The 25177-nt window shown below is 43.3% G+C and overlaps 1 protein-coding gene across 2 annotated transcripts in view; it reads right to left on the bottom strand.

Moving 5' to 3' along the window:
- Positions 1-23999, bottom strand: part of RMND5A (required for meiotic nuclear division 5 homolog A) — a 75568-nt gene extending 51569 nt beyond the window's left edge. For both annotated transcript variants that reach the window (XM_056114755.1, XM_056114762.1), the window contains exon 1: positions 23621-23999. In XM_056114755.1, coding sequence (XP_055970730.1) covers positions 23621-23762 — 142 coding nt within the window. In that variant the 5' untranslated portion in view covers positions 23763-23999. The remainder of the gene's footprint in view (positions 1-23620) is intronic.
- Positions 24000-25177: the final 1178 nt, after the last annotated feature.

Here is a 25177-nt window from a genome sequence, read left to right as displayed (position 1 = left end):
AGTATGATGAAAGGTGATAGATGCTGTTCCCGTAGAGGGAAGGCAGTGATGGTGAAGTGGAATGAAAGATGGAGAACACTGATGAGTTGAAGAATTGCAATCTTAAACAGTGTTGCTAAGAAACTACATCATACTATGATCTGAATGAAATTGTGGTATTAGTCAACTTGATAATGAAAGGTAGCAGAACATGCATGGCAGAGAACATGTATCACTTGTATGAGGCACTGGGTTTGATCACCAGCACACACATGCACACAGGTGTATATACATGCTTTTCTGGCTTTAGGATTATTTTGAGAAACAGAAGCCACCTGAGAAGCTAAACAAACAACTACAACAAACACGATCCTCCCGTTGCTCATCGATTTGCTCGAGTGGGCCCAATAACATCTCCATTTTGAGACTTGTTGTCACTGTGTTTGGCATATTGAATACATCACGGGAAGCTTGCCAGGCTTTGCCGTGCGGGCGAGATACTCTCCAAGAGGGACGGAAGGCGAGATACTCTGGGTAGCTTGCCGGGCTCTCCGAGACAAGTACAAGAGAAATCAACATTTATAAAAAGTACAAACAACCCTTTTGTAAGAGAAATCAACATTTCTCCCTTTCTGAAAAATCCGATCAGAAGTGATAGAAATGAAAAGTCTGGTAGGTGATATAACAAAAAATGCAATGAACAAGCAGAGCAGCAGAATAACAGCAGATGAGGAAAAGATTAGAAGCTCCAAGATACAGGAAACCTCTAGAAAACAAAAGACAAGGGGGGGGGGGGAGGGGAGCCTGAAGAGAAATGAACAGAAACACCAGAGAGAACAAGAGATGAGTTCAAGTGAAACAATGCAAGAAATCATGAAGAAATGCAAGAGTCCCTAAATAAAAGGAAGTTGAATTCAATGGAAAATCACTTGCTTAAGAAATCATAGATAAGAATGTCCCAGAGTTGAAAGATGAAGGCACTCAAATCCGTGAGGCCCAAAACACAAAAACAGACCCAAACAGAAAAGGGTCCAAGATACACTGTAATCAGAATGACCAAAGCCAATGACAGAGAAGAAATACTGAAAGCAGGCAATATGATCAAAAAGGAAATCCATAAAATGCAAAGAAAATCTGTAAGATTCATAGAAGATCTATCAAATGAGACTCTATATAAGCCAGATGAGAATGGTGCAATATAGTTTAAAAACTCGATGAAGGGCTGGAGTGATAGCCCAGTGGGTAGAGCGTTTGTCTTGCACGCGGCCAACCAGAGTTCGATTCCCAGCATTCCATATGGTTCCCCTAAGCACTGCCAGGAGAGATTCCTGAGTGCAAAGCCAGGAGTAACTCTTGAGCATCGCCAGGTGTGACCCAAAAAGCAAAAAAATAGAAAAAAAATAAAATAAAAAAATAAAAACTCAATGAAGTGAACACCTTGCCAAGAGTATTCTATCAGTTAGATCACCATTTAGATTTGAAGGAATAATATAAGATTTCATGGACAGGCAACAATTTAGGGAATCTTAGTCATGGAACCAGTTTTACAAGCATTAAGGAGCTTCTTTAAAGATAAAACATCTCAGACAGGTGTGTTTATTTCTAGCTAGCTTTTATACTTTTTCAATAATGAATTGTTTCATTTATACTGGATGTTCTATACCTACTCAGGTGATATACATCTATAGATTTTTTTAAATTAAAATATTTTACCAATTACTGGATGTACTTAAAAAAAAAAAACTTCCACCAAAAAAGATTGAGATATAAATAGATGAAAGGGTTGTCAGAACACTGTTAATCACTGAAGTGATATGATTAAGTGCGGAAGGGTTAATCATATTACTCTACTTTTTCTGTGAAAATTTCCATTTTATTCGTTATAAAATGAAAGAAAAATATCACCTCAGTGCCTATATGGAAAAGCCCATTGATTCTTTGACTTGAGTTCAAAACATGATCAGAGAAAAAAAAAAATTCTGAGTCACTGGCATCAACATGATGTAAGATTCTAATTGCAAACTATATGCGCCATTCTCTTATCATATGCTTTGCACATTTGCAGGCACTATATTAAGCATCTGGGGCATGGCAAAAGGACAGTTTGAAAGTAGTATTTAACAAAGAGTGCTGAGATATACACATATACACTTGCAAAAGAATAAAAATAAATGAACTACAATGGAATAAAAAGCAATATATTAAAAATGAATATGCAATCTTGACCCAGAGTTAGGCAGTGGTTTCTTAGATATGGTAGCAAAAGCAAAAGAAACCAAAGGAAAAATCATGAAATTGGACTTATCAAAACTTCTGTGCTAAGAAAGTGAAAAGATAACTCACAGAGAAAGTATTCGCAAATCTAATTCAGGTAAGGGTCAAAACCCCGAATAAAAACAACTCTTACAACTTAATAACAAGACAAGTAACCCAACCAAAAAATGGGCTAAGGATTAAAATAATTTTATCCCAAAGAAGATATACAAATAGACAATAAGTGTAGAAAAAGATACTTAAAAGTCATTAGTAGGAAAATTTGAACCCAAACTGCAATGAGATCTGCTAACATACATCCACACACAACTTGTATGTTCATTAGCAATGTTATTTACCAGAACCAGAAAGTGAAAACACTCCATCTGCCCAATGGAGAATGGCTAAACAAAATGCAGCACATCCATAAACTACAATAAATTCAGTAATAAAAGGAACAAATGCTAAAACGTGTGAATCTTGGAAATATTATGTTAAATAAGTCAGACACAAAAAAAAAAATCACATAACGTATTAATCACAGGAAGTGTCCACAATAAGCAAATCAACCAACAAAACTAGACTCGTGGTTGTCAGGGAATGGGCAGAATGGCAAGCAGCGAATTAATAAGTATGAGGTTGGAGGATGGCCCAGCGGGGGTAGGGCGCTTGCCTTGCACCTGGCCCACCCGAGTTCGATTTCTCCGCCCCTCTTGGAGAGCCCGGCAAGCTAACAAGAGTATCTCGCCCGCACAGCAAAGCCTGGCAAGCTATCCGTGACGTCTTCAATATGCCAAATACAGTAACAAGAAGTCTCACAATGGAGACGCTACTGGGCCCACTCGAGCAAATCGATGAACAATGGGAAGACAGTGCAGGCATACACTCTAGAAAGGTGAATTTTACAGTATGTAAACTGTATCTCGGTTTACAAAGCAAGTTATTATTCTAGCTAAACATGTTTGCTTCTACAATCAGTAAACAAAGTAAGTAAAAGGTCAAAAAAACAAAAATCCAAAGACCAAATTGCAGGGGAAAGGTAATTTCGAATTTACCAGTTGAACTCCCATCCCCAACCTTGAAATCCGTTGATATCTTTAAATCATAGCATTAATTTCGTTTGGTTTTGCTCAGGGCTGTGCTCAGGGCTTACTCTTGGCTCTGTGCTCAGGAGACCAAACCTGGGTCAGCAGTGTGCAAGGCAAGTGCCCTACCCACTATACCATCTCTCAGGTCCAATTGTAGCCACTTAGATATCTAGAGCTTAATGCTGTGATTCCTTTCTTTACTACACTTTAAGTTCCTCTATATTTTGGTTTACAAATTTATAAGGTATAGATACTAGAAGTATATGCCAATTAACATTGAGAACGTCCAGTATATCCTAAAAATTTCAACAGTATGTCCAAGTATAATGGAACAACATGAAAAAACAAAGTGGGAAAGAAAGATTGCACTAAATGCATTTTCAAACGATCCAGTGGAAAGTAGCCAAGATGTAAAACAGATTTGAAAATAGCAGTAACAACTGAGAACAAGTTTCTACATCTTTCTGAGAACAAACATCTACATTTTAGATGGAGAGAACTAATGTTCTGCTTTCTACCTGAGAACAAAATCTTCTTCAGTGAAAGAAATCTAACTGGATTCAGTTTTGAGAAACCAGTGACCATCATGGTAGAAAAATGAACCAGATTTCTAGGCAAACATCACAATCCAGACTGGTTTCTTACTGTATAGTCATCTTTCCATTCAGGAGAAGTCCACACTAACTGGATTATAATTACAATTGCAGTAAACCTCCTTGGACTCAGGATCCTAACACAAACATGAAAGAAATAGTCCCAAAGCATTACTTAGCATCTGCAATCACTGTAAATACATTTTTGAAGACTTTTTGAACAGTTTTAGGGAGGTAAGAGCTTTCCCATAAGCACCTCACCCACACACATACACAGCCACCATTAATCCAAGAATGAATCAACTCTGTCAGATCACAATCACAAGACTATAGTCTGACTTAGATTTTATCTTTAGTGTTGTTACAAATCCTATGGTTTTGACTCAAGTATAGTCACATGTCAATCATTCTATGATATTATGAAGTTTCTGCTACCATCTGTCCTTTGCCTAATTCACCTTCCTTCCACCAAATCCTGCAAACTATGAACTTTTAATTATCTCCATATTGTCTTCTTCAGAAAGTCATACAGCTGGAATCAAACAGAGGTACACATTCCAGAGTAGTTTAACAAAGTCTTTTGTCTTTCTAACACTGACAATCTATTGTCTGAACGTACATACTTTGATTAATCTACCTAGCTATCAAAGAATATCTTCGTTGCTTTTGGTTTTGGTAAAAATAAAGCTGCTTTCAAACTCCAAGTGAAGGTTTCATGTGGATGAAAGTTTCAACTTCTATGGTTAAATACCAAGGAGTATGACTGCTCCATTTATGTTACGAATAAGTCTAAATCCAATGTCTGGCAAAAAGACAGACATAGGCAAGCAAAGTTCCCCGGTTCAAGTATAACCAGAAATCACTTTTTTCTTTTCTTTTGCTTTTTGGGTCACACAAAACCCAATGCACAGGGGTTACTCCTGGCTCATGCACTCAGAAATTACTCCTGGCCATTTCTCAGGGGACCATATGGGATTCTGGGAATTGAACCTGGGTCGGCTGCATGCAAGGCAAACACCCTACCCGCTGTGATCTTGCTCCAGCCCCAGAAATCAGTTATTTTTAAGGAAAAAACTTCACCCTGTCAAGGTCTAGTCTGTCTGAGATGGAACATCTGTCTGTGTGAAGGTGTGTGAACACAGAAGAACAGAACAGAGGAGATGAACTACTTAAGCAGCAAGTAGCATGATGGAAGACAGACCTGGCCCAGCAAGGGAAGGGATAAGACTACAGAAAACACAGCCCATTTTCATAGCAATAAAAGACTGTGATACTGGCAAGCAAAACTCTGGAGCTGAAAAAACCAAGCTAAATTCAGGGCTAGTGGCAGAGTAGCGGGTGTTGTCTGCTCCTTCTCCATTTAGGGGACGAGCAGAGCAGAGCATGCAGATATGACCTAGAGGCAGAGATTTTGAGGGAGACTTTTGTGGAATTGGAGTCTCCATCTGGAGTCACCAGAGTGGCCACAGATACTGAGAGGCAGTGCAGATCGCTCTCTTGTGATGCTGTGTGCCAACCTACCTACCACTCTGTTAAGTAATCAACTGAGGTTTTCAATCTCCTCCCTGCCATCCTGCTCTCGCTCTCCACCACAGTTTCAGAAATAAAGGAGAATTTCAACCCTCAAGCCACAGCCCCAACTGTAGGAAAACCAAAGACGTTAACCCAAATACATAAACAGGTAACTTCTGCAATCACTATAAAAATCAAGTGAAATTCCTTAAAGAAAATGATAGACCTCTAGAGGCCAAACGTAAGACAGAACTGGGAGAAGATAATAAACCAAAAATGGAGAAGATGGGCTGGAGCGATAGCACAGCGGGTAGGGCGTTTGTTTGCCTTGCATGCGGCTGACCCGGGTTCGATTCCCAGCATCCCATATGGTTCCCTGAGCACCATCAGGGATAATTCCTGAGTGCAGAGCCAGGAGTAACCCCTGAGATCGCCGGGTGTAATCCAAAAAGTAAAAAAATAAAAATAAAAATAAAAATGGAGACGAGCCATCTCAACAATGAAAGTTAAGAGAATTTCAACTCAACACTGAGAAGATATCCAAGATACCAAGAAAAACTTCAAGAGCACAGGGGGCTCTTCAACCAAGATTGCAATTAAGAAAAAAAAAATTCCAGGGCTGTTGGGTAAGATGAGCACTGCGAAGGAAGTTTTATCAAACATGGCTAGCACAAATAGGCACAACCTCACAAAGGAGAGGAGGAAAACTGAAGACAATCACACCAATGGCTCAAAAGGAAGAGAAGAAAGACTCGGACAAATTTAAGGAATGTTGCAAAATACAAAACTGCATTCAAAAGTTAAGTTACAGGAGTGGAGAGAGAGGGAACAGAGACCATATTCGAGAGAAGAAAAAAAAATAGCTGAGAATCCCTCCTCCATACCAAAGGAAAGAACAAGTAAGAGTTATCTAGGAAGCAGAGAAAACTTGCAAATTTTTATAGCCAAACTGAGCTATGCCACGATATATCACTGTTAAATTATCAAAAATAAGAAAAACATTGAAAGATGCAAGGGAAGAGAAAAAGACACAAGGCACTGCTATCAAGTGTTCATCAGACTTCTATGCAGAAACCCTATATATAGAAGACTGTGGAATGACATACTCATGCCACAAGACAGCAGAGAATTCTCTACCCTCCAACATTATCATTCAAATATGCAGAAATAAAGGCTTTTTCAGATAAGAAAAAGTTACTAAGACCTGCTCTACACCCCCCCCAAAATAAAATTGAAAGTAGTTCTTCTTATGGAAAAAAAAAAAGTAAATGAGATCAGCAAATCTTGAGCAGCACAATAACAGTCATGTGAGAAAGCAAAGATAAAAGGAAAGAAAAAAGGACAGAACCTGTATAGTCAAATAACAGTCATCTGATACAAGTACAAAAAAAAGAATTCTTTAGATACAGAAAGTACGATACAATCCCTATAGCAACCACAAAACAAAAATCAGGAACAGACACATTTAGAAGAATAATGAAGAAATGCAGAGAATCACCAGGAAAAACTATCCACACTGAAACAGTAAAACTGGAGAAAAAAAAAACAAACAGAACTATAAAACAACCAAAAAACAGAAGCTTGAGTGGCAGTAAAGTCATTTATAACCACCCTAACTAAATGTCTGATTTCACTGAGAGAGCTTCATAGACAAAAACAGTCCCCAGGCTGAGGAAATCCAAAATAAAAACAAATACAAATGTCAATGAGAGAAACAAATTGTCACACACAAAAAGATGAGACTTGATCACTAACACCATATACAAACATTAACTCAAACTGCAATAAAGTCTTGGATTATCAAATCTGAAATAGCAAAATGCAGATAAAAATATACACTGGTGATACACTCCAGCACTGCACACCTTAGAGATATATTTGAAGATTCACTTCCAGTGGCAAGAGAAACAAAAAATTGCCCATTGCCCAAAGACAACCTACCAACTGGAGATTTTCTGATATATGATACTGGAATATCATACATCTGATAAGGAATTAACCAAAATATTCACAGAACTAATATAAGTCCACAGCAAAAACAACAAAATTTTAAATGGCAAAAGACATAAATAGGTTACTACTCCAAAGATGAGATAGATGATGCTTAGACATAAGAAACATGTTCGTGGGGCTGGAGTGATAGCACAGCAGGTAGGGCGTTTGCCTTGCGCCAACCTGGGTTCAATTCCCAGCATCCCATATGGTCCCCTGAGCACCGCCAGGGGTAATTCCTGAGTGCAGAACCAGAACCAGGAGTAACTCCTGAGCATCGCCGGGTGTGACCCAAAACGGAAAAAAAAAAAGTCTGAAATCATTTACTAGGGAAATGGACATCAAAACCACTGCCCTTTATCAAAAAGACTAGAAACAAGTGTTGGTGAGCATGGAAAAAGGGGAACTCTGGTTCAGTCTAGATAGGAATGTAGACTGGTGGAAAACTATTAAAAAAAAAAAAACTCTTAAAAAAATAGAAGTACCCATCCCTCCACCAGTGCCCATTTCCCACCACCACAGATCCCAATGGGTATTTTATCATTGTATAATTGAAACCCAAGCACAAAAATTTGTAAGTCTACAACTATACCTCATGATGTCTCACTAATAAGTAAAGTAAAGGCTGGAGCGATAGCACAGCGGTAGAGCATTCGCCTTACAAGCGGCCAACATGGCCGACCCGAGTTCGATTCCTCCGCCCCTCTCGGAGAGCCCGGCAAGCTACCGAGAGTATTCGATATGCCAGACACAGTAACAACAAAGTCTCCAATGGAGACGTTACTGGGCCCGCTCGAGCAAAATAAAAATTAAAAAAAAGAAAACAGAAGTAAAAATTGCATATGATCCAGCAATATACCAAACAGCAAGCATTTTTCTTCAGGGCAGAATTTGAAATGGCATGTGCCTCTCTATGGTCAGTAATTAACCTAAATAGCCAACAACAGATAACAGAATGAGGAAGTTGTAGTATATTTTATCCAGTGTAACATTACTCTTCCACTAAAAAGATGAAATCGGGGCTTTTGGAGCAAAATGGATGGAACCTAATGGAATAGAAATTACTCAAACTGGCAAGAAAAAAACAAAAACTCCTAGATTCTGAAAAGGGAGAGATGATGAGGAGGTGTGAGGCAGGAATTGGGTCAGGGGTCTTTTTGGTGCTGGAGTAACACTAGAACTTTGGAGGTGGGAGTGGTATTCATACACACAAATACATTCACAGAGGTATGAAGCTGAATCCCAGAAATTCCATATTATAAACCAATTATGTAAGTAAAAATCAGAGTGTGTTCAATTTTATAAGAAACCAACTAGTTGTCTTCCAACCTAGTTGTCACACAATTATTTTTTGGTTGAGTTCAAATTGGTTTATAAGGGCCAAAGAGATAGAATATGGTAAAAGCACTTGCCTTTCATGCAGAATACTCCAGTATGATTTCCATGGCACACAGTCCCCCAACAACCACCAGGAGTAATCCCTGAGCACAGTGCCACAAATAACCATAAATAGGTCCTGGGCATCACCAGGCATGTCCTCAAAAACAAAAATGCACTGGTTTGTAAGACTGAATGTACGTGTTAGGGCCTTTGTTATTACAAAATATCCATCATCAAAGAGTCAACATACCCATCACCAGAGTCCAGTCCACTGAGCCCCTTGATCCACTCAGCTCATTTTCCCCACTTCTTGGTAACATCAGAGTCCAAGGGTACATTTTCATTGACCGTTATTTGATCCCTTCTTATATCACATGACTGAGATCATCTGATATTTGTCTTTCTCCTTCTGACTTACTCCACTCCCTTCTGTTGCAACCACATTTCAGCAAAAAGCAAAATTTTACTTTTCCTAACAACTGAGTATATTCCACCGGGTAAATACACCACATCTTTTTTACCTACTCCTCAGTCAATGGGAACTCAGGTTGTTTCCAAATCTTCACTTTTGTAAATAACATTGCCACAACACAGGTATAATATACACTTTTGGGATTACAGTTTTCACACAAATACTGTTTAAAGGTCATTTTCGGTATGACTTCAACAGGTTAAATAATAGTCAATAAGAGACATCAAGTTCAAACAAAGAACCAACACATGATACAGTCTAAGTTTAAAAAAAAAAGTTTGTGCTTTAAATATAAAAAAAAGTACTTTTTATTTTACAGACTTTATGTGTGATAACCTCAGAAACTGGAACTAGTCCCCATCTCCAAAATCAAATCCTCATTCCTAAACCGTTCTTTAGAACTACCCAAGACTTGAAGTTTTTGTTGTCCTTGGGCTGTGGAGCCATTTCAGAATTTATGTCCACCAGTTTCATTTTTAGTAAGAAAATATTGTTTCCATAGTATCCTGTATTTCTCTGACAAATTTCCCTATTCATTGAATTTCCTTCCCTATCAAGGTTTCCATTTCATTGTAAATATTTTATCTAACATTTCCATGAAACTACTTGAAGATAGAATTTTTTTAAATTCCCATTCAACATGGTAACTGGTACATACTAGGCATTCAATAATTACTGAAAGAAATATTAATGTACTGTATTAATGTGTTACAATAATCAGCAATACTAACACACTGTACTGATAGTAATAATTATTGTAAGTAATACACTATATTACGACATATTCAACACTTCAGAACCAGCACTGAAGGCTGACACTACCATCCCACAATGGCTAACACTCTGAAACCGCCAGCAAGCTCACATTCAGCAGCCCATGCAATAGTTTAGGTTTACACAACAGTGTTCTAACTTGAGAATTTTCCAAATTATCAAGTTAATCAACATACAGACACACACACACACACACACCAATTTTCAAATGAAATACATTTACAAGATCACGAGTTAGGCCAGGGGTCAGACCATCCAATCTCCAGTACTAGATGGCCTTCTGGGGATCTCTGCATGTGGCCCTAAGAGCCCCCAAATATCACTGACAGAAGCCCCCTGAGCACCGCCAGCATGGCGTTCTGGCCCAACAATGAATCACCTCAGAATATATGATGGAAGGGAAAAACTACGTGGTCAAAAGGACTGACTGGTTCCCACAAAGCAGAAAATTAGAAAGTGAAATCAATAAGTATATCATTGACATTATTCACGTGATCCCTAATTATACCTTAGTTTCACGAAAAAGTTTCCATATAATTTCAGCATTCTGTACGTAGCATCGTCCTTGTGTTGTTCTTCAATTTTGCTTGAGTGGGCACCAGTAACGTCTCCATTGTGAGACTTCTTGTTACTGGTTTTGGCATATCAAATACGCCACGATACTAGGGTAGTTTGCCGGGCTCTCCGAAAGGGGAGGAGGAATAGAACCAGGGTCGGCCACATGCAAGGCAAACGCCCTACCACTGTGCTATCGCTCCAGCCCATTCTGTATGTACATTTGCTCAATTATTTTCCTTCATTTCTAATCACAAGATTTAAGTCCGCCATGTGTCTCTCCATGAGTCAAGATGTACTCATTACCTGAGGCCATCTAAAAGAAATCAAGACAAAACTGTTTTTCTTGCCTACTCATCAAGTTTGCATTCTCAATTCTGTTTGCCACTCATTTTTATATAGGGACAGGAAAACCCTCAAATAATTTCACGCCCACTGTTACAGTGTTGCTAACCCTAAACACCTGGTTGGTGGGCAGCACTGCAATTCTGGAGTAAGATGTGCTCATCAGCATATAATCAAAAACTCCAACCTGGTCTATACTGAGCCATCTGGAGGGGTCACAGCACAAAGTGCACCCTTCTCAGGAAGAGGCAAATAAATATGTGGGAAATGAGAGCCTGACAGGACCATTGCTCAGACTTCCAAACAAGGCTGATAACTCTCAGCAATAACTGAGAATATTTTGGGAGAAAGAAAGGATTTTCCAGAAATCACTAATGTAGGATAACACTGTTTTGTCCTTCCTCAGGTAGCTTGGGTTTATGTGGTCACACCCATCCCAGTGCTTCCACTCTTTTGTTTATTTGTAACTACTTCTCTATGCTCCAAACAGTTAATCAGCTTATTCCCCTAATCAGATTCTGTTAATTTGTAAGGTCAGATCCATCTAAGGACACTGAACTTGTATTGCAAGTTATGTCTTTTGATTAGTTTACCTTAAAGCAATGTCCCTTCTGTATGGACACAGGAAGACAGTTAATATTATGCTTTGTAATTTGGGAGTTGATTAACTCCAAATAATATTTACTCCCGGGCATCTGCTTTCTTGACTCAGTTGCCCTTAGTTCCTAGCACCCCAAAAACAGGGTCCCGACAAGGGACTGAATGGACCCAGGGCAAGCTGTGAGCTACTGTGGCATTGAAATGGGCCAGGCCAAAGCGCCACGATATTCAACTATAAATTGAGGGCATGATCATGAACAAATGCTGTCATGATCCAAAAGTAAGTAACTACGAGACTAGGACCCTGCTGGGGCTGGGAAGACTAACCTGACCTGAGGACTGTGGAATGTATAATGAGATGTTCTCAGGAAGAACCAAACTGTAAATTTATATCTCTTACTGTGCTCCTAGAGAATGACATTGCTAGAAATATTAGAAGTAGATTTACTACAACTATTTAAGTAGATTACTAGCTGAGTAAAGAACACACCCTTGAAAAGATCTCCTAGTAATCTGAAGTAATCTCTTTAGATGAGATTTTATCCTTGAGTTAATCTCCTGGAGGAGTGGTTTTACCTCCCTTTGTTGATTTGTTAATGCTCAACCCACCTTTGTGTCACACCATGATTGTATATAAACTAAGATCGAAGGGGCTCGGGCTCCAGAGATCCAGAGTCAGAGCCAGGAGGAGAAAGGTTCCAGATTAGGGCCCAGGAGAGAAGGAGGCAGAGGAGAGACAGGAGTGAAGAGGATTGGAATAAACTACAATTGATACCGACCAGCCTGGCCCTCATTTCTTCCTTCATATGCTCTTGCCAACAGCGTCCTGATCCAGGTCACATACAGCAGCTCAAGAGCACTGAACGCAGGCGGTGAGATACAGCCATCCAGAGAGCCCATGAACACACAACCTTCAGCGTGCTAAGATTTTACACACTAATACCTGATGTAACATTTTTATGGCTTTCCTAAGGGCAAGGAAAATATTCAAGTTTACAAATATCATACAGATTGCAATTGTATTTATTAAAAATTAACTCAACTTTCACAAAACGGTCACAAATATTAAAGTTGGAATTACACAGAAAGCAAAACAGCGTACAAGTTTTGACGTAAATATTCAGCAAGCAATCCTAACTGTACCTAAATGTTAACTTCATCATATCAGCCTTCATGAAGTTATACTCCAGAATCCATTCTAGTTAGCCCATTTAAAATTAATTGTAAATTTAAAATAGCCAAAAGATTATGCACAATTAAGACTATAGGGGAAATAGTCTACTTTCCTCCTTTTGTATGTATATGTCAGGGGAGGTGGGGGGGAGGGGTAAAAGGGATTGCTATACCCAGATGTGCTCAGGGGCGACTATATGTGGTGCTGGTGAATGAACCCAAGTCAGCCGCATGCAAGGCAAGCACCTTTTCTGCTGAACTCTCTATGGCCCCTGTTAACCTCACTTTTAAAAAATGTCGAAGGCCCTAAAGTAAACAAAAGAACCCAGACAGAGACAACAAACAACAACAGAAACTAAAGGGGAAACAAAGGGAGAACTATGACATATTAGATTTAATTAACAGTTACTGAGCACCAAATACCCATGTCAGCAATGTTTGAGGTACAGATTAAGTATTCTGGACAGATTAATTAAGGAGCAGAGAAGGGGACAAAAGACCGAAGGGTCTAAGATCAGTTCTAAAGAGAGTGACAAGGTACACAGCAGCTTGCAAAATACTAAAATGGGAAACTTTGAAACTTGAAGCAGCTTCCAACTTCCTTCAAATTCAACACAGCTCATGTTAAGAGACGATCAAAGGACTATTTCTTACAGTGAGTAGGAACTCAAGTGTGGGACTCTCGGGAGCGGCCTCAGCAGCTGCTCAACAGAGATTTACTCGAAAGAAGGAAAAGGTGAGAATGGAAAGGCGCAGCATCATTTCTTCTAGACGTAGCACCACAGAAGACAAAGCAAACGTCACTCAGCAAATTCGTAGCCGGCAAATCGAAGTACGGAATTTACCGGGTTTGATCTTCTTTTAAACTTTTGCCACTATAATTTTATATATTGTAAGTTTTGTTGGGGTAGGTCCTCCCAAGCAGGCTTACCCGACCTGTGATACTGTTGGCTGGAAAGTTCAATTCTTGGGCTGTAAGGTGTTACATGGCAGTGCCAAGGGCCATCAGGGTCACACCTGGCAGGGCCTGGGACCACACAGGGCTGGAGAGCAATGATAAGTCCGTGTGAGTACAAGGCATGTGCCCCTGACCACTGAACTATCTCCTCAGCCCTCAAGTAGAACTTTCAGAAAGAAAGCACAACCTCCGGCTCACTGCACCAAATCACACCCTTGTGTGCTGCAAACTCAGGATGAAGGCGGGGAAAAGTTTCTATCTCAGAACTAAATTACCTGGTACAGACTAACATAGTGCTCCGAGAGCAGAAATCTAGGCCAAAATGACTGGCGAGGTAAAGAACAGAGAAGGCTTCAAAAATACGGGCTGTGGGAAAAGAACTGGAGAGGGATAGTAAAGGGACGGCTTCCAGAGCCCACAGCAGCATCCAACTTCCTTCAAATTCAAAACACAGACAACTGATTTCTAGGCAGCTCTCCATCTCTGCAAGGAATGGCTGAACCACAGAGGGTTCCTTTTCAGTCTTTAAAAGTGGGCGAGGGGCCGGAGATAGTACCGTGGCATTCCATGTGGCCACCCCAGGCTGACCCCAGGGTCCGGTCCCCCAAGCACAAAGCAGGGAGTAGTCCAAATGCAAATAGATAACAAATAGGGGCTGGGAAGATCGGGGTGCTAGGGGAATTCACTAGGTGTGGCCTGGGGGGGCGGTCCCTGTTTCACATCCTTGGACTCTAGCACTGATCCATTCAACCCACTTGGCCAAGTAGTGCCTTCTGAGCATTGCTTAGGAGGATCATCCTCCAAAGCGGATTTCTTAGTTAAAACTCAAATCTTTCCTTCCTCCCATTGAAAACTTAGCATTTTCTTCCTGATTCTGTAACTGTCTAGCCAAGTTCAAAATCTTAAATCAACCTCTGGTATTCCAGGCCACCTCTCCCCAGATGTCTGGAGATCCTGGATGGGTGCTTTCGCAAACCCATCACCTCTACCCAGGTGCATATTTCATCACATCAGGGTTAAGTCTTGTGTCTGGTCCGACTTCATTCCTAATTCCAATTAACCTGAATTGGAATTTGGAAGGGCAAAGGATCTCTGATAATGTCTTTCTCATCACTTTTCAAAATGCATCCCCACCCCACCCAATTCAGTATCTTCCCAGTCCACAACTTCTCCTGGGAATGCATAACTATAAAAACCTAATGGGGGGGGGGGGGGTGGATACTGGGGACATCGGTGGTGGAAAGTGTGCACTGGTAGAGGAACGGGTGTCTAATCATTGTATGACTGAAACTCAAACAATGAAAGCTTTGTAACTATCTCATGGTAATTTAATAAAATAAAAATAAATTTTAAAAAAACTTGATTGCTAGCTCAAGAGGCTTGAGCACATGCCCCAAGTTTGATGCCCAGCACTTCATGGTCCCCAGAGCACCACCAGGAGCAATCACAAGCAGAGAGTCAAGAGTAACCCTGAAGTACCACTAGGTGTGGCCCTCCCCCAGATAAGATAAAAAGTAAAAACATGAGTTCAATGGGTTTTTTTTGTTTTGTTTTGTTTTGTTTTACATTTTGGGTCACATCCAGCAATGCACAGGGGTTACTCCTGGCTGTGCACTCAAGAATTACTCCTGGCGATGCTCAGGGGACCACATGGGATGCTGGGAATCAAATCCAGGTCAGCCACACGCAAGGCAAATGCTCTACCTGCTGTGCTATCGTTCCAGCCCCTCAATGTTCATTCTTGAACTATGTTTCTTCCTACAGTCCCTTACTACTCCCCAAAGCTGCCTTTCATTCCTCTGGCCCTCTTCTCATCAGCCTTCTCCCCTGACACCTCACCCTGTCTACTTACTATCCATATCCAATCTACTCCTGAAATGCCCAGAATGTTAGAAGGGTTCCCCCACCATCTCAAACTGTACCCCTACTTTCTGAACCATACAATCAATATCTGGCTGATGGAAAACCTACCAGTCCCTTCTTCCTCAAAGACTGAGAGCTCTTAAAGCATGAGGACAATTGCCCTTTGAAACTCCCACAAGATCTGGCCAAGTTTCACATATAACTGGTCATTACTAGCCGTGACAGTGACCAGGAAGTTTGACTGAAGCCCTGTCTCCACTGCAGTTCTTTCTAAGGCCCCCTCTTCCCCTTTCCTTCACCCAGAAGATTTTTGGGTTTTTATTGGTTGTTTGGGGTTTTTTGTTGTTGTTGTTGATGATGTTGTTGTTTGTATCATCCAGAAGCATGGTTATAAACACTCTGCTGTGACTTTAGGTTTGTTCCCTCTCCAATGTTTGGTCTCTACCCAACTAAATTTTCTAGAAAACTATTCCTTGTACACCTTTTAAATACTCCTAATATACGGTTAAGACCACTGCGCTAAAAACCAGTCAAAGTGTCTCAACTGAAACAGTACTTAACACTGCTTAAAGACAAAAATAAATAATTAATTAAAAATCTCAGGGATGTGTGTCAAGTGGAAGAACACATGCCTAGCTTATGTAAGACCCTGATTTCAACTCCTGGGACCATAGCGCATTTCTCCTGCAGCATTCTGGGTGGAGCCCTAGTGACCTCTGAGCACTGCTGAGTAAATAGTGGTCCCCACTGGAAAAATAAAAATTAAAAAGTGATAAATCTTATTCTGTAGATTTCAAGCCCAGTTCATATCTATTACCTACTGACATAATTACAAATTTACTACAGAGGAAATGACTGTCACTGTCACTGTCCTCCCATTGTTCATCGATTTGCTCGAGTGGGCCCAGTAACGTCTCCATTGTGAGACTTGATGTTACTGTGTCTGGCATATTGAATACGTCACAGGTAGCTTGCCAGGCTCTGCCCTGCGAGTGAGATACTCTCAGTAGCTTGCCGGGTTCTCCGAGAGGGGCGGAGGAATCGAACTCTGGTCAGCCATGTTGGCTGCTTGCAAGGCAAACGCCCTACCTGCTATCGCTCCAGCCGACAGGGGAAATAGGCTGAGCAAATCTACAGAATGAGGACAGTGGCGATGTAAACCTAGATCTCCTGACCTCAAAGATAAATCATGTGTTCTGTACCACAATGAAACAGGCTGACCTTTTGCTTTTTGGACCACACCTGGTGGTGCTCAGGGATCACTCCTGGAGGAGTTTAGGGGCACTACATGTGGTGCCAGGGATCAAACCAGAGTCCGCAGCATGCAAGGAAAGTGCTTGAACCCCCATACTGTCTCTCTCTTTGGTCCATGTTCCTATCATAAAAATACAGCATAAGCTGGAGGATAACATGAGTTCCACTGACCATCTTTATCTCCAAGCTCTGAAAATGAAATCAAACCAAGGAAAGCATAGACGAGAAGAAAAAGAGATCAGACCTTATGACATCCCTTTGTACCCCTGGAACCAGCTAGCATAGCCTCAGTTTATTTATAAGTTAAAAAATTGTCTTTTGATTAAACTACTCTATTACCTCAACCAAAAGAATCCGGAGTAAAGTACCACTAGTCTACGTGAACATGATAGATAATAACAAATGTTAGATAATCTAACAAAAAAATATCTTCTAGATGAACCTAGAAAGGATTGGCTGATAAAATTAAATCTGCTACAAAACTCAACCACAGAACACCAACACTGATCTATTTTGGCACAATCTAAAATAGCCCAAGTAGCTATCCAACTCTTAAGATTCCAACAATGACTACTGTTACTCAGCCAAACTTACGTGTTACTTTCCAGACAAGATGTTAAATGCAGATACCAAATTTTATTCAATACCTTTTTTTCCCCTTTTTTGCTTTTTGGGTCACACCCGGCAATGCACAGGGGTTACTCCTGGCTCTGCACTCAGGAGTTACTCCTGGCGGTGCAAAGGGAACGATATGGGATGCTGGGAATTGAACCTGGGTCAGTCGCATGCAAGGCAAACGCCCTATAGCTGTGCTATCTCTCCAGCTCCCTCAATACCTATCTTAAGGTCATTATTCTCAAGAGTTCCTCACTAGTATGTAGCTAAGTTTAGTTAACAAATCAGGCTATGCAGCCTAAGAACTACCAAAGAACAAGGCGTAAGTGAACAATTAATCCACCAAACTGTGACTCCTTTACAATCAACACAAAATATTCAATATTGACAGGCTCTGAAAAGCTAAAATTACACACACACACAAAGTGTTTTCAGAATGTATGTACAAAATACACAACCTGAATTCTAGACAGAAAAATCATAACTAGGATGCAACCCTAAACTTCGTCTGTCAAATATTGTAATTCCACAAAACTGTTCGCTTTCTTTTATGCTAAACTGCCTACTTACCTTCTCACTTACAACCTCAAATTTTTTGTTTAGGCGTCACCAAGTCAAGGATGGGCTACCTCTGCCCATCTCTCTACTTCCCAAAGGCCAACAATCATGACCATGAATCACCTCTGGCACCACGTAAACTCACTCACCAGCCATGATCCAGAGACTCATAAATAAATCTCGAAAGAGATCAACTAGTTGCAGAAATCTGTACAAGGCTAAGTGTTCCAGGGCATGCTGCGGGGAGGAGAGGGTGAGCCCAGCACCTGCCCAAACAAACGCGTAGCAGCCAAAAACCTCCATACTCCACATTCATCACCATGCTCCCAGCTGGGCTCCACTGCTTGGGATGAGCCTCATCCAGAAATTAATCTGTTAAAAAAACTCAGGTATTCGGGTTTTGTGACTGAAATCTCTATACTTTCATGGAGTCAGGGACGTGCTATCTCCTCCCATCTCTCTGTACTTCTGGAAGTCTCGCACACACCCCAAATCCACCAGTCAGCTGTAATAACCCATTAAAAATAATTTTACTTTCTAGACACCTCAAACTCTACAACACTGATAAACCTGGAGTAGCACACCAGTTAGGATAGGATGTAATGCAGAAGACATCCAATCTCGATTAACAAAAAGGCTTAACCTGTAACAACATCTAAGTAATCTCTTACACAAGGGCTTAATGGCTCCATAGTAAGATACAGCAATCTTTACTAACTTCTTTTGAGGAAACATTTTTGTATCATTCTTTTAACAAATTACACAAGCAATATAAAATAAATTATTGAGAACCTGCTATGTGGGCAGGCTTAAGGGGTGGCTGGAAGGTGCAGCGGTGGTGGGATTGATATTGGTAAACTGAATGTCTGTAACATATAACAAATCATCCTGAACAACTTTGTAAACCACAGGGTGTTTATATAAAGTATAAGAGGAAAATAAAATTTTTAAAAAATCAGTTTCCAGAAGGACTCATTCTTGAATCTTTATTGGTTTTTTTTTTTATATTTTTATTTCCTGAACATTTTCCAGAGCCACACATTACCATACACACACTTTGTGACGCAAAATCCTTCGCATGATCTGACAGTTCTGTTAAAAGCTTTCTACCTTTTGAATGCCCTGCCACAGAGGCAGGGTGGGATGTGGGGATGGGGGTTGGGAGGGGTACTGGGATCAGTGGTGGTGGAAAATGGGCACTGATGGAGGGATGGGTACTCGATCATTGTATAATTGAAACCCAAGAATAAAAATTTGTAAGTCTACAACTGTACCTCATGGTGTTTCACTAAATAAAAAATTAAAAGAAAAAAAGTTTTCTCCCTTTTGCCAGACTGGGTTTAATTTGGGTTAGATTAAGTAGCTGAGCACAATCTCAATCACTAGGAGTGAGCAGCCACCCACAAACATCTTCTTCCCCACCCCCCCCACCCCCTCCTGGGTCAGCTGCCAGGTTAGCCCCACAAGGCACTGTTCACACGTTGCCTTAGTAAGGATGGCAGAAGTATGGAGGGTGGTCAATGGGCTTATTCAATTCACATTTATGTACTAAATTTCTGCCATAAACTATCCAGACTGGCCTCATTAATACAGAATACTCGCAAACTCAGAGGGGAAAAAAAGCAATTTAAACAGAAGAAAATACAATTTATCCTCAAAAACTGAACTGACTCTAATTAAGGCCACTTCTGACGCAGTCCTCACCACCAAGATGATGCAATGTTGGAGAACGCTCCCCTAGATTCTACTTTATTAATTTCATACTCTTGCAAAACTATTAGCACAGATAAACCCGGAAAAGGGAAGATTCAAAACCCTGAGTGTACGGTCTCCACTCTCTTTCTCTCAGGTGGGAGGAAATGACCAGCTCACAGTTAAACTAGAGAGGCACATTTCAGAAGCCCTGAACATTTCTCTTTAAAAATTACTTGCTCTTCACCACATATGGTCCCCTGAACCCCACCAGGAGTGATTCCTAAGCTCAGAGCCAGCAGTAAGTCCTGAGCACCGCCAAGGCATGGACCAAAAAAAAAAAAAAAAAAGGCAAAACAAACAAAAATATACATTTAAAAACAATAATCTGCTCTGTAAAACACCATAGACCATGTGCCATAGCATGATGTTTGTCTCTACATATCCACCAATAAGAAAGATGATTTTATTCTGGAAATCAGACATTGGGACTTGTGGTATTTTTCTTTCATACTTTACAACTGCTTTCAATCATTTAATCCAATTACTTGAGAGCTAAAGAAAATTTTGGACAAATCTACGTATGCTTGCAGCAGAAAAAGAGGGCAAAAATTGAAGGCATATAAGCAATCATTATGAAAAGCAAAATGGAAATGAGTCAATAAATTAAAAAATGATTCCACTTCTAGAAATTTGCCAGAATACAAAAAAACTAACTTAAAGAGTTATCCCCATGTTACTGCAGTAAAATTCATAATAACCAACTACTGGAAGCAACTTAAGTGACTACCAACAAATGAATAAAAATGTGGTATCGACACATAATGGAATATTACTCAGCTATTTTTAAAAGCTGCCAAATTCTGTCGTTTGGAAAAAAAACACAGAAGGACATACAAAATCTTATGTGATCACAAAGGGCCCTGTAATCTTGTTAACATTTTCACAATGGGGACTGGAGATTGCAGAAATGAAAAACTGCCAAAAGGAATTATCTCTTGGGAGCAGCTGGCACTGCTGGCTATGTGGACTCGAACCACTCAACCAAGCCATCCTCAAGACCACCAAAAAAGGTGTCTCCGGGATACTCCCTGGTTGCCTCAACAGAGCTTACCGATCATATCCTATCATCAGAACACCTCAAGAATGGGGTACATCTCCCCTTAATACTTATGCCCACCACCTGTGAGGCACAGCTGTTTCTCCTTGGGGAACTGCCCACACCTGTGTTTGTGCCCTAATAAACTTCTACCTTTTGCTTCTCACTGTGCTTAAACTCTTTTACCAACCCAAATACAGCACTGTTAACATTTCACTTAGCGAAATTAATCAGATGGAGAAAGACAAACACCATACGCTCTCATTCACATGTGATATATAAAGAAAACAAAGAGATGAACTAAATTAAACCAAGAATGTATATTTTTTAAAAAAATAATAATATGCTTTTAGACTATTAGTGGTTACCAGAAGAGTGATTAGATTGGGCAAAAGGGACAACTGCATGGTGAAAGAGAACTGAACTTCTAGCAGTGAAATTAAAGTAATATATACATTTGTTCTTTTTTATAATGCACATGTGAAGCTTATATGTTATAATGCAAAGTTACTTCAATTACAAAAAAAAAAGCTATGCAAGCAAGCCACCAAGCCAGAATGAGTAACAGCATGGCACACTCTGTGATCAATAGTTCTCTGATCATAAATTCCCTTTGGAATCTCCCTGAAACCAAAAAAGATCTACAGTTTTTCTTTGGAATTTTTTACAGTTATTTTACACATCTGGAATCAGCCACAAATTCCCTAAAATAAGGCTTTATGACATTCCCTCGCTACAATTAACATACTCTTGTCTTTTGGAGGGAGATGGGGGAGAGGGTTGTTTGGGGGCCGCGTCGGGCGGTGCTCAGGGGAAGGCATGCAGTGATGTGTGGGATCAAGCCTGGGTCCACCCCACGTAGGGTAAGTGCCTTACTGCTATACTATAACTGGCCCCAACATACCCTCTCTAGTGGAAGAAAGGTATTTTACTTTCCATCACGCCCTCTCAGACTGTACCTACCCGACATCTCAATCTCTAACTTGGTACTTAAAAAAAAAAATGTTCCTTCCATTTCTCCAAGTCACTTATTCTCTCCCTTTAACAAGATTTCCTCTCCAGTGTGGCTGAGGAGGGGACACCTTTCACTTAAGCTGTCTTGGGCCCCCTCATACCTGTTTGTATCATACTAACCTATCAGGTAATCTCTTCTGTCTTAATTCTATAGAGCTGTGAGCACAAGTGGGTCACAAACCAGCTGACCCGTTCTCTTCCCTAACAGACACAAACCAGCTGACCCGTTCTCTTCCCTAAACCTGGGCCCTTTTCCAAGCCTGGTGGCTCTGTATACCCCGCACTCCGAGCGCGACACTACACATTTCCTCACTGCCTCCTAAGCCATCTCCTTCCCAGCCCACTGTAAAAGACACCAGAAAACCATCTTTGACCTCACGTTCTGCAGCAGTCCAACCATCTTCAGCCACTAAGTCAACAGTAAGCCCTAGCTCTATCTTCGCTAGCCCCTCCCGCTTTTATCTCACATGCCCCCACCCATTTTCACTAAAGACCTGGGACGATTCCCACCCAAAACGACCTCTACAGGGAGCACTCCAGTTTGCTGCATTCACCAAGTCCATAGGACAACTCCTGCCCCAAAGAAGTTTCCACCATTTGCGGCTTCCCAAATTGCCTGCTCCAGAATGAGATGTCACGACTCTCCTGCAATGGAGTCGCACTTACTCTCAACTGATAAAAGCAGCTGAAAAAAGAGAGACCCTGGAATAGTCACCTGCCACCACATATCTGCCTCTGCACCCCAGAAAACACAGCTTCTCCACCCTACAATTCTGTGTGCCTCACCTCCCACCCCAACATCTGGAAGAAATCCGCAACTTACTTCTAGCTCAGAAGGAATCTTCCGTATTTTAACATAAAAGTAAGAGACCTTCAACACCATCTGAAACACCAAGCCCCACACCACGCCCTTTCACAGGCTGACTTCGGCAAAGGCTTGGGGCACAATGACATCATCTAGGTAAAACACGTTTTCTAGAAAAGCTGTTTTCTGAAAGAAACCAGTTCCAACTTGACCAGGGAGGCAAGTATCTAACTTGGGCTACAACTCGCTTCAGGGCAGGGGGGACCTGCCGGCAATTCAGGCTCATACCAGGCCACACTGCAGGAGAGAGGAGGAGCCTGCCCCCCCCCCCTTCCCACAACCCGGCGTCCCGCACACTGGGCTGGGCGTTGGAGCATCCTTCCTTAGGAATCGCCTGGACCACGGGGCTGCGGGGTCCAAAGCGGAGCTGCTTCCACACCAACTGAAGAAGCATGTGGATGATGAAGTTGCCTGCGCGGCCGGGCAGCTCGTAACACAACTCGTCGTTCCAATGAAAAAATAAAATCGAGGCAAGTTCCCACCACCTCCCCTCTCCACGAGGATTTAAGGCAGCGGGGGAAGCAGGAAAGGGGTGGGGGGAGGTCTTCTGCACCGACCCTCTTAATACCCCGATCCTTGGGTCCAAAAACAATCACGCACCTCCGGCCCAGGGGGCCACGCCACGGGAGGCCCTGGGGCCGGGCAGAGGTGAGGGGCGAGAGGCGCCCATCCCGGGGGTGGGGGGGTAAGGGCAGGGGCTTTTGCAGGTGCGGTGGAGCAGCCCCCCACGCACGTTAGACCCTGCAGGAGTCGCGGCTCCGGGAAGGGTCTCCGGGTAGGTTCCCGCTCACTCATCCGCCAAGGAGATGGGGCAGATTGGGGGGCCCGTCCGGAGGGAGGCGGCGGAGGCAAAGTCCCAGGAGGTGACTAGGGGGTGTCTCGGCGCCCGGGGGAGGCGTGGCCAGGCCCGCCGGTGTGAGTGAGTGTGTGCGTGTGTGCGCGCGCGGGGAGGGGGTACCCCGCTGGCCCGCCCCGGCCCGCCCTACCGTGGCTCTGCAGGATCTCGTGCTTGAGGCCGCCCGTGTAGTCGATGAGCTCCTCCAGGCCGCGCTCGCACAGCTGCCCGTAGCCCGAGAACTTGTGCAGCACCTTTTCCAGCTCGCGCTCCACGGTCACGCACTGATCCATCCCGGAGGCGGCGGCGGCCGCGCCGGCGCCCGGCTCCCCGGCGCCCGGGTGTCCGCAGCCGTTCGGCCCGGGCCCGGCCGAGGCCGCGTCCTGCTCCTCGTCCCCCAGGCGGGCGGCGCGGGCGGCAGACACGAGCCGGAGCGGCGGGCGCGCTAGCCGCGGCGCCGGGGGTGCCCCGCGCAGCCCGAGCCAGCCGGCCCCATGGCGCCCCGGCCCCCGGCGCGTCGCCGCGTCCCCCGCTCGCCCGCCCCGCCCGGCCCCGCGTCCCCGGTGCCCACTCGCCGCGTTCGGCCGCCCGCGACGGCGCCGCCGATTGTTTTTGTTTTCACGGGAACCGACCGATGACCTGGTTCTCCCGGGCGGCACCAAGCGCCGCCGGCCCGAGGGGGAGCAGCCGCCCGACGAGGGACGGAGGCGGCGCGGACCGTACCACGCGGACCCCCGAGGGGGAGCGCCGGGCCGGCGCGGGCGCAGGAACGCGCCACGCGGGAGGCGTGCTAGCGAGAGGCCGGGGGTGGAGCCAGGACCCAATTGGTCCGAGAAGCTAAATAGGGAACTTTGGAGCCGGCCCGGGAGCTCCGAGAGCGCCACAACTACGCGCTCCGTAAACAAGAGGGTGGAAACCGTCCCGCACCACTCCGGGGAAACCAGCCAATGGGCGGCGGGGAGGGACGTAAGGAGCACGCGTCCTCCAATCGCTGGCCGCGGCGTAAAGCGCCGGCCAATCCGGATCGAGGGGCCGAACCAAGAGGCTCGTTGTTGGAGGGGGGCGACTTGGCGTGCCTGCCGGCAGGCGGGTCGGCTCGGAAAGAGCCGGGAAGAAATAATAGCAAACGGAAAGGAAAGGGCTGTTTGACCCGGAGGTCTGCGTCCTAGCAGTCAGTGACTTCGTCTTCCCATCGCTCCCGGGAGGATTGTCGCTCTGAAGTTTTGAAAAAAAAAAAGTATTCGCCGCCCCAGGCGAAAAACCTAGCGAGATGGGGCTGGGGTGGGGGTGGCCACAGCCCGGGTGGGTGCTGGGGTTCTCGGAGGGGGTGCTGGGACCTGCGCGCCGGGTCGGCGGGAAGGGTCAGCGCGGCGCTCTGCGTGCTGCAAGGAGGCTCGCGGTGCTGGGACCGCACACGCCGTCTTTCCTGCGTGCCTGGCTCTTTCTCCCCAGTGCGTGAAACTCTCCTGCCGGTCCAGGGCCAGGCACCGTCGTGCGTTGGAAGGAGCCGGCGTTGGAAAGCCAGGCAACCCGGCCTGTGCACGCCTCCTGGGAGCCTTATTCCATTGAATTGGATTGAATTACACCCTTCCGGTCAATCCTCTCTGACTTGGTCTGGCGCCTCCAACTTTCGCCTAAGCCTATTTGCTCACCCAGCCGCGGCTGGCTCAGCAGACAGTCCTTTGAAGACCTAAACTGTCATTCTGCA

This window comes from Sorex fumeus, unplaced genomic scaffold (genome assembly GCF_029834395.1).
Source record: "Sorex fumeus unplaced genomic scaffold, SorFum_2.1 ptg000003l, whole genome shotgun sequence".
Classification (NCBI taxonomy): Eukaryota; Metazoa; Chordata; class Mammalia; order Eulipotyphla; family Soricidae; genus Sorex; species Sorex fumeus.
This window is presented reverse-complemented; position numbering and strand designations above follow the sequence as displayed.